The 15,059-nt window shown below is 37.7% G+C and overlaps 3 protein-coding genes across 3 annotated transcripts in view; 2 read left to right on the top strand and 1 right to left on the bottom strand.

The window, feature by feature from the left end:
- Window positions 1-7,527, top strand: part of mdn1 (midasin AAA ATPase 1) — a 63,003-nt gene extending 55,476 nt beyond the window's left edge. The window contains 12 exon segments of the mRNA XM_062437400.1: window positions 379-480; window positions 580-778; window positions 868-1,041; window positions 1,129-1,286; window positions 1,555-1,644; window positions 2,028-2,143; window positions 2,825-2,999; window positions 4,077-4,150; window positions 4,236-4,350; window positions 4,813-4,879; window positions 6,136-6,278; window positions 6,366-7,527. Of these exon segments, the coding sequence (XP_062293384.1) occupies window positions 379-480; window positions 580-778; window positions 868-1,041; window positions 1,129-1,286; window positions 1,555-1,644; window positions 2,028-2,143; window positions 2,825-2,999; window positions 4,077-4,150; window positions 4,236-4,350; window positions 4,813-4,879; window positions 6,136-6,278; window positions 6,366-6,551 (1,599 nt within the window). The 3' untranslated portion in view covers window positions 6,552-7,527.
- Window positions 1-15,059, bottom strand: part of ube2j1 (ubiquitin-conjugating enzyme E2, J1) — a 210,083-nt gene that overhangs the window by 6,571 nt on the left and 188,453 nt on the right. The window lies entirely within an intron of this gene.
- The window catches only part of lyrm2 (LYR motif containing 2), a 36,323-nt gene continuing 29,633 nt past the window's right edge, over window positions 8,370-15,059 (top strand). The window contains exon 1 of the mRNA XM_062437403.1: window positions 8,370-8,503. Within this exon, the coding sequence (XP_062293387.1) occupies window positions 8,459-8,503 (45 nt within the window). The 5' untranslated portion in view covers window positions 8,370-8,458. The remainder of the gene's footprint in view (window positions 8,504-15,059) is intronic.

Below are 15,059 nucleotides of genomic sequence, written 5' to 3'. Positions count from 1 at the left end.
TAAGCAACTTTCTTAAGAACGTAGGATTGTTTCTGCCAGTGTTTAAGAGAGCTGTAGAGGCGCTATAATCCCTTGCAGGAGATGACTAAAAAATAAAGAATAATATTTGTGACTAACTTTGTGCAGGATGCAGAGTACACATGCTGTGTCTGCAGGAACCAATGTCCTCACCATGTTAACTTTACTACAACATTTATAGTGATGGGGAACAGTAAATAAACAATTACAGCATCCTAAATTAAACTTTGATCACACTTATGCCAATCATAAACATAATGTGCATCTCCATCAAGTAGGGTAATAAGAGGTAGTTAGTTTGCACCACAATCAGTCACAATCAAAGGCAATCTAAATATTTCCATTTTCTCTGTTTGTTAGGAGCATGGGAGTGGAGCAGCTGATGCCAGCCAATCAGAGGGCCACCAGTCAAAGCTGACAGCAAGAATGGCTTCACAGAGACAGACTCAGAGCAAGACTCAGGTACAGTCTGCCTCCAAAACATTTGCATCCTTGTTTCATTTATCTCTGGTTTGAATGGGTCTCAGCTGACTTTTGTTGTCTTTAAATCTCCTGCTGCAGAGCTTTAAGAGGAAACCTGGTCAGGCAGACAACGAGCGGTCGACGGGCGACTACAACGAGCGCATCAACAAGCGTCTGCGGACGGTGGAGAGCTCTAAGGATTGCACTGACAACAGCACACAGAGCGACGCCAAGCAGGAGTCAGACCTGTACGAGCACATCAAACAGGGAGAGACGTCCTACGACACTCAGACATACGGTGAGCACCAAACACACCACGAGACAGGAATGTTAACTGTTTAGTGATCGGTTTGAAGAGATGTGACGTGTTGGTTTTGCTGCTTCCAGATGTTGCCAGTGCAGACCAGCAGAAAGCAGCAGGGCCTCAGCAAAACCAGGATGAAGATCAGAATGACGAGGATGTCGCCATGGAAACGGAGGATAAAGAAGAAGACCTCCAGGCTGCTGAGGTCAAGGAGCTGAAGCCTGAACAACTGGACTCTACCAAGAACTCCCAGAGAGGTGCCAACACATCGTTTCATCCTGCAGATTTGTTCCTAAATAACTATTCATCCAGTTTTTGCTAAATGAATCCATCTTCCCGTACAGGTGTAGACAGTGGAGAGATGGAGGTGCAGATGCAGGGAGAGGAGGAGGAAGAGGACAGGCTGAAGGAGCACCAGCATACCAGAGATGAAGAGCGAGCAGAGAGGAGCACAGAATCTACAATTCACACAGTTCCTGAGCTGCTGTTGGACACCATGCAGGTACACACTGGAACTAATACAATACACACAATCATTATTATTGTTATTATTATTATTATTAGTAGTAGTAGTAGTAGTAGTTTTGTTATTTACTATGCTGTTATTTTCTTGTCATTTCGACTGTTTTTAGTTGAACAGCTTGTTATTCTCACTGTTGCAACATAAGAGAAGATTTACTCTAACTTGTACTGACCTTAAGGCTGTGTGCATATGTGTCTGTGTGTGTGTGTGTGTGTGTGTGTGTCTTTGTCGGTGTGTGTGAATACAGAAAACAGAGAGAGACCCAGAGGAGATCAGGAGGGAGATGGAGCTGCAGTTGGAAGCCTGGCACAAACTGCCTCCAGGAGCTCAGGAGGAGGTGAGTTTTGCTCTAAAATGACTCTTCCTCCATATGCAGGTCATGACATTTACTCCATTGTCAATAAAATATTAGAAACAAGCAATTAAGTTTCAAATTTAAAAGTGTAAACGAATTTCAGCTGTATTCAAATGTAGTGTGTCACCATGATCGGATATCTCCACTTAGAAGTAACTTCACTTGATATTCATAGACATCACAGCTTCTTCTGATTCTTTATAAACTTAAAATGTTCCTGTTTCAGACACTAAACATGCCTTCTGAACTGATCTTTACATAATCTTCCATTATAAACACAAGCGCAGTTTCTTCATTCATTAGTCATATCCAGATGTGCAGTATGTGTCAACAGATACTGACCTTGTGTGTGATGTGTGTTCCAGGAGAGTGCAGCAGCCTCCATGTGGCACCAGTACCAGACTCTGACCTCAGCTCTGTCCCAGCAGCTGTGTGAGCAGCTCCGCCTCATCCTGGAGCCCACGCAGGCTGCCAAACTCAAGTCAGTACCACTACACTACATCCACCACACCATCACTCCATCCACTACACCACCACTCCATCCACTCCACCATGACTACATCCACTACACCATGACTACATCCACTACACCATGACTACATCACCATGACTACATCCACTACACCATCACTCAATCCACCACACCATGACTACATCCACCACACCATGACTACATCCACCACACCCACCACACCATGACTACATCCACCACACCACCACTCCATCCACTACACCATGACTACATCCACAACACCACCACTCAATCCACTACACCATGACTACATCCACCACACCATCACTCCATCCACCACACCATGACTACACCCACTACACCATGACTCCATCCACCACACCATGACTCCATCCACTACACCATCACTCCATCCACTACACCATCACTCAATCCACTACATCATCACTCCATCCACCACACCGTGACTACATCCACTACACCATGACAGCTGCTGTGTAAAGATACAAGTTGTGATCCATGCTTTAACTCTGTTCTAATGAATCTATTAGTTACTGTTGCTCCTCTTGTCTTGAGTGTGTCCCCTGTGATGGGACTAAACTCTCATGTGTGTGTGTTCTAATGTTATATATCAAATGTTGTTGACTGTAGCAGCAGTGTGTCATGTTTGATGCTGTCTCTCCTCCACAGAGGTGATTACCGCACAGGGAAGCGTCTCAACATGAGGAAGGTGATCCCTTACATTGCCAGCCAGTTCCGCAAAGATAAGATCTGGCTGAGGAGGACCAAGCCCAGCAAGAGAGAGTACCAGATCTGCCTGGCTGTGGACGACTCCTCCAGCATGGTGGACAACCACTCCAAACAGGTGAGAGACAACCTGCAGAGATACTACTGCACACCGAAGATAAAATGAATGTAATCTAAATACTAGTTGAGCTTTAAACTCAGTATCCACTCAGCTATTATTAAGTGATGAATGACTACATCTTTAGTGTAATCTGAGCTCAGGCTGGGAGACAGAAGGCCTCCATTATAAACTGGAACTATAAAGATTACCAGGCAGGGAGGGTTTAGATGACTATTTTAGCAGCTGCTGATTGGATTTTGATCATTCTTCTTTAAGCCAGTCTCTGTGAGTAGTTTAAAACATAACACACATGTATAGAAACATCATGTGAAATAACAATGCTTTTCTAGTAGATAATAGTGTGTGTGGGAGAATCATGAACAGATTAAACCACCACAGGTCCCCAGGACTCCATTAACCTCCCACCTACTGTGCAGTGTGTACACTAGAGACACACAGAGCACATCTGGCCATAATTGAATGGATCAGTATCGACTAGAATAAATCCAGATCAGCTGCTGATCCTCATCCTGCACAAAGCTGCTCTCAATACTTACACCAGAGACAATGAGTGTGTGAATGAAAAATAATTTTGGTCTGATTTCTGATACAGCTCAAAACTGAATCTAGTTTTGAAGCTACATTTTGACATAGTCTCTCTTTAAAATAAGGGCAAGATTCACATTTAAGGACAGGTTCATCATTTTTCAAGTGTCTTAAAAAAACAGTCAGGTGTCTATATGAACAGTGAAAATGGATATCTGACACATTTACAGTCTTTTCAGCATCAAATTCCCTCTTAGTGTTTCCCTGTTGAGCTGTGGTGGAAGTATAGTAACACAAAGACTTTGGTACTAAAAACACTGTAACGTTGAAACATAGAAGATGAAGATTCGACGGCTGAAGCTTCATATTAGCTTCAGATTAACTTTTAAATACAATTGAAGGAGGATTGTGTCATCTTAACCTGAGTTAGAAGAAAAGATACATGTCAGACTTGTATCCAGTACAATATTTGTTTTACTGGTTTTATGAATGGAGGAATAAGTTATTATCTCACATATAAACTAACACTGTCTTGTGTGTGTGTTGCAGCTGGCGTTTGAATCTCTGTCAGTGATCATCAACGCTCTCACTCTGCTGGAGGCGGGGCAGGTGTCTGTGTGCAGGTACAAATATTCACTTTCCTGTTTTGAACATATAAGCACAGTGTTGACACTCACACACTAACATTTAACATGTTGTGCTCTCTAGTTTTGGTGAGGAGGTGCAGCTGCTCCACCCCTTCCAGCAGCAGTTCAACGATGAATCTGGAGCTCGGATACTGCGACTCTGTCAGTTCCAGCAGAAGAAGACCAGAATAGCACAGGTGTGAATCCTGACTGTGGCATATAACAAGTTCTTTTCTATTTATTTATCATGAACTACACTGTTCATGTAGAAAACATTCTTCTGTCTGAATGAAGTTTAATTTATTTTGTAAAAAATCATCTTTTATTTCTTGACTCTCTTGACAAACGCTACTTGTTCTAGGAGTTCTAAATGTATTTATTTTTTAATGCAAAAAAAAATGGTGAATGGAAATATTACAGCCACAACCTTTAATTGGCCTAGCAGTAGGTTGACACTTGTGTATTCAGTATTGAGACAAAACTCCAGCATAGTGTCACCGTGACATTATAAACATTATACACTACTTCACATGAGACACAGATAAATGATATAGATTACATTTTTTCGTATTTATTTCTCACTCCAGTAAGATGTATTTACCTTGAAGCTTGTGTTTGGTCCTGAATACTGACCCTGTCCTCACACCTCCCCTCTACAGTTCTTGGAGACCTCAACCAAAATGTTTCTAGCAGCACGACAGCAGATTCCAGGATCTACTAGTCCAGGTAATGACGGGAACTACATGTTGGATCATTTTGATGACACTCTGTTGTTGGAAAGATATCATCTGTCATGATGAAAAATGTGAGATTTGGTACCATTTAGTCCTGACAGTTACAGGAAGCAGGATGTCAGATTTACCTTTTTTAATACTTTAAATTATGACTTTAAAGACACAAATAGGAACCATATTAGTTCTTTTAATTGATAAGATCTGTTTGGTTGGTGAAGGTTAGTGTGTCTGCTTTAGAAATGATTGTCCTGCTGCTTTACCTGTGTGCCAGTAAGTAAATGGAGACAGTCCAGATTGTATCTGATGTCCAACAAACAAGCCCTCAGTGTGTCAGGATCAGAGTCGGGGTCCTCTGAGGTAAAAACAAGTGATAGTGAAAGCTGTTAAAACCTGTGATGCAGCTAATGTTAATTTTTCATGAAGCTTTGACACGCTCAGTCAGCAGCAGGCCTGTAAACGCTGACTCATAGCGAGACTGTAAACTACTGCACTGCCTCAGCCACACTAACAACCTGTTCAGAGTCTTTAAGCCTGTTTTAACAATAGTTTTGGTTTTCTGGTCTACAAATTCTAATCAAACTTAATTTCCAGCTGTCAAAGATAACAACTAGCTGCTGGTGAAAGTGAAGCATAGAGAAGCTGAAGAGCAGCTGACTATGTTTCTCAGGAGTCAGTGGAGACCCAACCAGAGCTAAAGTTATAGAGAATATTGGACTTAAATTCAGCATGTGGACACAGACATGACTCCAAATGAAGGATAATGTTACTCTGTGTCTGCTGGATGAGAACTTGTTACTACGTTTATGTTCTGCTGCTTCCAGTTGGCTGAAAAGAGCAAAATATCAGCAAATACCAGCTAAAAGATCTTTGATCCCTGGTAACTGACTTATCTGTCCCACCAATGTCATTTTCAGTCAACATGAAAGCTGCACTAGAGGATTAAAGATATGTCAATTTAAGAGTTAATCCCTTTTTTTATATATCAACATACAACAACATAAACAGCTGTGGCTAAGTTTCATGTTTGTATCTAAATAACTGCAAATGATATAGAAAGATGACATCCACATTCTTAATCCCACCTACTGAGAAACTGTGAATGGTTGATTGTTTGTGCAGTCAGGAAACAGCCTCCAATAAGCACATCACAGCTTTTGATGTGAGACTCCAGCTTCACCACCTCCACTGGTTAAACTTGATGTAGAAGATCTACTTTTATGTTTTTATTAACTCCACATGTCTCCACAGAGACGGCCCAGCTGCTGGTCATCGTGTCTGATGGCAGGGGGCTGTTCCTGGAGGGGAAGGAGCGAGTGATGGCAGCGGTGCGGGCGGCACGCAGCGCCAACGTCTTCGTCATCTTCGTGGTACTCGACAACCCCAACTCACGGGTAAGAGATGTGTAGATTTGACATTTTATGGTTCTCTAAATCTAAAGGAAAGTGTAAGTGTAAGTAAACCGTGGTGTTGTGCTGCAGGACTCCATCCTGGACATCAAGGTGCCCATATTCAAAGGGCCGGGAGAGCTGCCGGAGATCCGCTCCTACATGGAGGAGTTCCCCTTCCCCTTCTACGTCATCCTGCGAGACGTCAACGCCCTGCCAGAGACTCTGAGCGACGCTCTCAGGCAGTGGTTCGAACTCGTCACGGCAGCCGACCAGTAGACCAATGAGAAGCCATCTTTTATTTTATTATTTCAGGAGGGGGAGAAGTGGGCAGCAACCAACTGCACAACGCCACTCTGCTGCTAGCCTCTCAGAAGGACTCAACCAGAAAAGACGGTTTTGCCGCTGTACATGTGCCTTTATTTTCTTATTTTTACTGTCATTTTAGTAGACTGTAGAGTTTGATAGCAACCTTTGCTGTTTTGTGTTTGTTATCAGGGGAGTTCAGTTTCTTTTGTAATGTAACCAGGATTGCTTTAACTTGCACGTCTGAGATGAAATGATAGAAACAATAATGTGATTCCCTTGTGTGTGAACCGCCTCAGTGAAGTCAGTAAATACCTCTGTCCCTGTGTATACCCCTGATTCACATTGGTGTGGATGTTTTAGTCAGTGTTACCATCATTTATCTTCATTGTGAACACAAGCCGATGATGTACAGAGCTGTGGGATTGTGTTTGGTGTAAAAGAACTTCCTAACGTCATCACCTAACAGTAGCAGCATGTCGGGACGGACGTGACTAACACTCGGAGGAACTCAATAATGTGCCTTGGAGAGGAGAACAGTATCTCACTTCACACCTGATTTAGCTGTTCGGGTGATGGATCAAGAGGCGCCGTCACAGCTCCGTCAGACATTTCGGCTCTCATGCACTTTGAAGCACAGAGGCTGCAGACTCCAGTTTTGATAAATGCTCCAGTAATAACCCATTTTAGTGGTTTTAAAAGACGCGTATCTGCAGTGTTCATCTTCCATCCATACTTGTGAATTCCGCTAAACAAGAGCTGGGAGCTCGTCACTGTGTCTTTTTAGGAGTAGGTGTCGATGAAACGTGCGTTGAAGTGTTTATTATCACCTCTGTGTTTTGTAACGTGGACTTACATATACACAAACATATCGGTCATATTTAAAAAGGTTGTTTCTTAATGCATCCATGTGTCGAACTCTGACACCTATGATCATGACAATAAACCGTTTACAAGGTTGCTCTGTGTGTGTTTGTGCTGCTTAGTGACACTTTGACTCATCACTGCAGGAAAATCCCTCAACTTTTGACAGTATTAGTAATCTATAATCACATATAATATTCCATCATATATAATATATCAGTCAGAGGCACCAAACTACTACTGCTACTGTAATACTGCATACTACATCACTCATAATACTGCAGTACTTTTACTGTAATACTGCATACTACATCGCTCATAATACTGCAGTACTTTTACTGTAATACTGCATACTACATCGCTCATAATACTGCAGTACTTTTACTGTAATACTGCATACTACATCACTTATAATACTGCAGTACTTTTACTGTAATACTGCATACTACATCACTCCTAATACTGCAGTACTTTTACTGTAATACTGCATACTACATCACTCATAATACTGCAGTACTTTTACTGTAATACTACATACTACATCACTCATAACACTGCAGTACTTTTACTGTAATACTGCATACTGCATCATTCATAATACTGCAGTACTTTACTGTAATACTGCGTACTACATCACTCATAATACTGCAGTACCTTTACTGTAATACTGCATACTACATCACTCATAATACTGCAATACTTTTACTTATGCAGAACGTTTACTTGTAATATAAGTATTTTATCATTACTGTGTTAGTAGTTTTACTCCAGTGAAGATCTGAGTATTTCCACCACTGATGTATCCAGCTTCAACCTGCTTAGATGTCTGCTGTTAGATATACATGTTCTTCCTGCAGTTGTCCTCCTCTCCACCAGAGGGCGAAACAGTGAATTAGCCGGTATTATTTCCTTCATAACATCCGCTCGTCAGGCTCAGGCTCAGGCTCATGACCGTGTGGTGTCACAGTCTACAGAATCCATCCATGCTTACAGCTTTATATTCATAACAGAGAGAGATGGCAGGCTCAAGGTTACCGGCCGCTGCGCTCACTTTAAAACAGGTAAATACACTCATGACATGTAGCTTTAAGATAAAAGCTGCACTGTGTGATACTAGACTGTAGCTACAGCAGCAAGCTACACACCTGAATAGCATTGATATTCTTACTGCTGGACTGTTCAAAGAAGACTTGTCTCCTTTAACTATCTTACTTTGTTTAATGTAACTGTTATGATGAAGTAAACGAGTTTAAATATGTTTAAATATGTGTGTGTGGTCACCAGAGATGACCTGAAGTTAGCTTCTGATACAGCGTTAAGGAAACTAAACACACTGATGAAAGAGTGTTAGACATGTAAGAAATATCATATCTGCCTTTTGCAACAAGCAAAACAACTGTTTCATAGATGTGAAAGTGTGTTTAAACAACGTTAAGGTGTTTACTGGGATATCATTAGATAACAGGTGACATTTAAAGGAAAAACCAGTGCAGGTCTGAATGTTTGACCCCCACAGTGAGAAGATCTGGTGGCTCTGTTAAACTGTGGGGGTTATTTTAATGGCATGGTTTGGGTCCAATTGTCACTTGGGTAAAGTTAGAAAGAGATTGGCAGATTCGAACTTCAGCGATCAATAGCTCATAAACGAAACATTGTTAAAACATAAAAAATGTCTCTTTCCTATCGTAGTAAGGTAGACTATTGACTACAAACTCATTTTCGCCAAAACGAGTCGTCATCCAGGCTGCAGGAAATATATTGATCTCTATGCGCTGTGGGCGGAGAGGCGAGCGCTTAGGGACCGTCTACAAAGTGCAGTACCAAAGCAAAAAATATTCAATATCTCCACTTTTATTCACCGTAGTCTCACCAAATTCACTCCACACACCAACGGTCACCTGATAATCACACTACAACAGTTATTTCATAAAAAATCTTTTTGCATATTTTTGGGGAATTTTATTGTGAAAAATCGTCAATAGCGTTAATATTATACAGTGTAGGATGACCAAAATCATGCTACACGACAAGGGTCACCTGATAATCATACTACAACAGTTATTTCAGAAAAATGTGTTGTTTTTTTTAAATTCCCCAAAAATATGCAAAAACAACACATTTTTCTGAAATAACTGTTGTAGTATGATTATCAGGTGACCCTTGTTGTGTAGCATGATTTTGGTCATCCTACACTGTATAATATTAACGCTATTGACGATTTTTCACAATAAAATTTCCCAAAAATAAACAAAAACACTTTTTTATGAAATCACTGTTGTAGTATGATTACCAGGTGACCCTTGTTGTGTATCATGATTTTGGTCATCCTACACCAGTGGTCTCCAACCCTGCTCCTGGAGAGCTACTGCCCTGCATGTTTTAGGTATCTCCTCACTCTAACACACCTGATTCTAATAATCAACTCGTTATCAAGCCCTTTGACGAGCCTCAGCTGCTTGATAACGAGTTAGAGTGAGGAGATACCTAAAACATGCAGGGCAATAGCTCTCCAGGAGCAGGGTTGGAGACCACTGTCCTACACTGTATAATATTAACGCTATTGACGATTTTTCACAGTAAAATTCCCCAAAAATAAACAAAACCACATTTTTCTAAAATAACTGTTGTAGTATGATTATCAGGTGACCCTTGGTGTGTATCATGATTTTGGTCATCCTACACTGTAAAATATTAACGCTATTGACGATTTTTCACAATAAAATTCCCCAAAAATAAACAAAAACACCTTTTTTATGAAATCACTGTTGTAGTATGATTATCAGGTGACCCTTGTTGTATAGCATGATTTTGGTCATCCTACACTGTATAATATTAACGCTATTGAAAATATTTCAATATAAAATTCCCCAAAAATATGCAAACTTTTTTTTTTCTTGAAATAACTGTTGTAGTATGATTATCAGGTGATCCTTGTTGTGTAGTATGATTTTGGTCATCCTACACTGTATAATATTAACGCTATTGACGATTTTTCACAATAAAATTCCCCAAAAATAAACAAAACCACATTTTTCTAAAACAACTGTTGTAGTATGATTACCAGGTGACCCTTGTTGTGTAGCATGATTTTGGTCATCCTACACTGTATAATATTAACGCTATTGAAAATATTTCAATATAAAATTCCCCAAAAATATGCAAACTTTTTTTTTTCTAAAGCAACTGTTGTAGTATGATTATCAGGTGACCCTTGTTGTGTAGCATGATTTTGGTCATCCTACACTGTATAATATTAACGATATTGACGATTTTTCACAATAAAATTCCCTTTAAATAAACAAAACACGTTTTTCTGAAATAACTGTTGTAGTATGATTATCAGGTGACTCTTGTTGTATAGCATGATTTTGGTCATCCTGCACTGTATAATATTAACGCTATTGACGATTTTTCAATATAAAATTCCCCAAAAATAAACAAAAAAAGATTTTTATGAAATAACTGTTGTAGTATGATTACCAGGTGACCCTTATTGTGTATCATGATTTTGGTCATCCTACACTGTATAATATTAACGATATTGACGATGTTTCACAATAAAATTCCCCAAAAATAAACAAAAACACCTTTTTATGTAATCACTGTTGTACTATTATTATCAGGTGACCCTTGTTGTGTAGCATGATTTTGGTGAGTATACAGTGTATAATATTAACGCTATTGACGATTTTTCACAATAAAATTCCCCAAAAATAAACAAAAACACCTTTTTATGAAATCACTGTTGTAGTATGATTATCAGGTGACCCTTGTTGTGTAGCATGATTTTGGTCATCCTACACTGTATAATATTAACGCTATTGAAAATATTTCAATATAAAATTCCCCAAAAATATGCAAACTTTTATTTTTCTTGAAATAACTGTTGTAGTATGATTATCAGGTGACCCTTGTTGTGTAGTATGATTTTGGTGAGTATACAGTGTATAATATTAACGCTATTGACGATTTTTCAATATAAAATTCCCCAAAAATATGCAAACTTCTTTTTTTTCCTGAAATAACTGTTGTAGTATGATTATCAGGTGACCCTTGTTGTGTAGCATGATTTTGGTCATCCTACACTGTATAATATTAACGCTATTGAAAATATTTCAATATAAAATTCCCCAAAAATATGCAAACTTTTTTTTTTCTTGAAATAACTGTTGTAGTATGATTATCAGGTGACCCTTGTTGTGTAACATGATTTTGGTGAGTATACACTGTATAATATTAACGCTATTGACGATTTTTCACAATAAAATTTCCCAAAAATAAACAAAAACACTTTTTTATGAAATCACTGTTGTAGTATGATTACCAGGTGACCCTTGTTGTGTATCATGATTTTGGTCATCCTACACCAGTGGTCTCCAACCCTGCTCCTGGAGAGCTACTGCCCTGCATGTTTTAGGTATCTCCTCACTCTAACACACCTGATTCTAATAATCAACTCGTTATCAAGCCCTTTGACGAGCCTCAGCTGCTTGATAACGAGTTAGAGTGAGGAGATACCTAAAACATGCAGGGCAATAGCTCTCCAGGAGCAGGGTTGGAGACCACTGTCCTACACTGTATAATATTAACGCTATTGACGATTTTTCACAGTAAAATTCCCCAAAAATAAACAAAACCACATTTTTCTAATATAACTCTTGTAGTATGATTATCAGGTGACCCTTGGTGTGTATCATGATTTTGGTCATCCTACACTGTAAAATATTAACGCTATTGACGATTTTTCACAATAAAATTCCCCAAAAATAAACAAAAACACCTTTTTTATGAAATCACTGTTGTAGTATGATTATCAGGTGACCCTTGTTGTATAGCATGATTTTGGTCATCCTACACTGTATAATATTAACGCTATTGAAAATATTTCAATATAAAATTCCCCAAAAATAAGCAAACTTTTTTTTTTCCCTGAAATCACTGTTGTAGTATGATTATCAGGTGACCCTTGTTGTGTAGCATGATTTTGGTCATCCTACACTGTATAATATTAACGCTATTGACGATTTTTCACAATAAAATTCCCCAAAAATAAACAAAAACACCTTTTTATGAAATCACTGTTGTAGTATGATTATCAGGTGACCCTTGTTGTGTAGCATGATTTTGGTGAGTATACAGTTTATAATATTAACGCTATTGACGATTTTTCACAATAAAATTCCCCAAAAATAAACAAAAACACATTTTTCTGAAATAACTGTTGTAGTATGATTACCAGGTGACCCTTATTGTGTATCATGATTTTGGTCATCCTACACTGTATAATATTAACGATATTGACGATTTTTCACAATAAAATTCCCCAAAAATAAACAAAAAAACCTTTTTATGAAATCACTGTTGTAGTACGATTATCAGGTGACCCTTGTTGTGTAGCATGATTTTGGTCATCCTACACTGTATAATATTAACGCTATTGAAGATATTTCAATATAAAATTACCCCCCCAAAAAAAAAAACACCTTTTTATGAAATCACTGTTGTAGTATGATTATCAGGTGACCCTTGTTGTATAGCATGATTTTGGTGAGTATACAGTGTATAATATTAACGCTATTGATGATTTTTCACAATAAAATTCCCCAAAAATAAACAAAAACACGTTTTTCTGAAATAACTGTTGTAGTATGATTATCAGGTTACCCTTGTTGTGTAGCATGATTTTCGTCATCCTACACTGTATAATATTAACGCTATTGAAAATATTTCAATATAAAATTCCCCCAAAAAAAAAAAAAAACACCTTTTTATGAAATCACTGTTGTAGTATGATTATCAGGTGACCCTTGTTGTATAGCATGATTTTGGTGTGTATACAGTGTATAATATTAACGCTATTGATGATTTTTCACAATAAAATTCCCCAAAAATAAACAAAAACACCTGTTATGAAATCACTGTTGTAGTATGATAACCATGTGACCCTTGTTGTATAGCATGATTTTGGTCATCCTACACTGTATAATATTAACGCTATTGAAAATATTTCAATATAAAAGTCCCCAAAAATATACAAACTTTTTTTTTTTCCTGAAATCCCTGTTGTAGTATGATTATCAGGTGACCATTGTTATATAGCATGATTTTGGTGAGTATACAGTGTATAATATTAACGCTATTGACGATTTTTCACAATAAAATTCCCCAAAAATAAACAAAAACACATTTTTCTGAAATAACTGTTGTAGTATGATTACCAGGTGACCCTTGTTGTATAGCATGATTTTGGTCATCCTACACTGTATAATATTAACGCTATTGACGATTTTTCACAGTAAAATTCCCCAAAAATAAACAAAACCACATTTTTCTAAAACAACTGTTGTAGTATGACTATCAGGTGACCCTTGTTGTGTAGCATGATTTTGGTCATCCTACACTGTATAATATTAACGATATTGACGATTTTTCACAATAAAATTCCCTTAAAATAAACAAAAACACGTTTTTATGAAATTACTGTTGTAGTATGATTATCAGGTGACCCTTGTTGTGTAGCATGATTTTGGTCATCCTACACTGTATAATATTAACGCTATTGAAAATATTTCAATATAAAATTCCCCCAAAAAAAAAAAAAAACACCTTTTTATGAAATCACTGTTGTAGTATGATTATCAGGTGACCCTTGTTGTATAGCATGATTTTGGTGTGTATACAGTGTATAATATTAACGCTATTGATGATTTTTCACAATAAAATTCCCCAAAAATAAACAAAAACACCTGTTATGAAATCACTGTTGTAGTATGATAACCATGTGACCCTTGTTGTATAGCATGATTTTGGTCATCCTACACTGTATAATATTAACGCTATTGAAAATATTTCAATATAAAAGTCCCCAAAAATATACAAACTTTTTTTTTTTCCTGAAATCCCTGTTGTAGTATGATTATCAGGTGACCATTGTTATATAGCATGATTTTGGTGAGTATACAGTGTATAATATTAACGCTATTGACGATTTTTCACAATAAAATTCCCCAAAAATAAACAAAAACACATTTTTCTGAAATAACTGTTGTAGTATGATTACCAGGTGACCCTTGTTGTATAGCATGATTTTGGTCATCCTACACTGTATAATATTAACGCTATTGACGATTTTTCACAGTAAAATTCCCCAAAAATAAACAAAACCACATTTTTCTAAAACAACTGTTGTAGTATGACTATCAGGTGACCCTTGTTGTGTAGCATGATTTTGGTCATCCTACACTGTATAATATTAACGATATTGACGATTTTTCACAATAAAATTCCCTTAAAATAAACAAAAACACGTTTTTATGAAATTACTGTTGTAGTATGATTATCAGGTGACCCTTGTTGTGTAGCATGATTTTGGTCATCCTACACTGTATAATATTAACGCTATTGAAAATATTTCAATATAAAATTCCCCAAAAATATGCAAACTTTTTTTTTTCTTGAAATAACTGTTGTAGTATGATTATCAGGTGATCCTTGTTGTGTAGTATGATTTTGGTGAGTATACAGTGTATAATATTAACGCTATTGACGATTTTTCAATATAAAATTCCCCAAAAATATGCAAACTTTTTTTTTCCCCTGAAATAACTGTTGTAGTAT

Source organism: Scomber scombrus, chromosome 17 (assembly GCF_963691925.1).
Source record: "Scomber scombrus chromosome 17, fScoSco1.1, whole genome shotgun sequence".
Taxonomy (NCBI): domain Eukaryota; kingdom Metazoa; phylum Chordata; class Actinopteri; order Scombriformes; family Scombridae; genus Scomber; species Scomber scombrus.
Note: the sequence above shows the minus strand (reverse complement) of the source record. Positions and strands in the feature narration are given on the sequence as shown.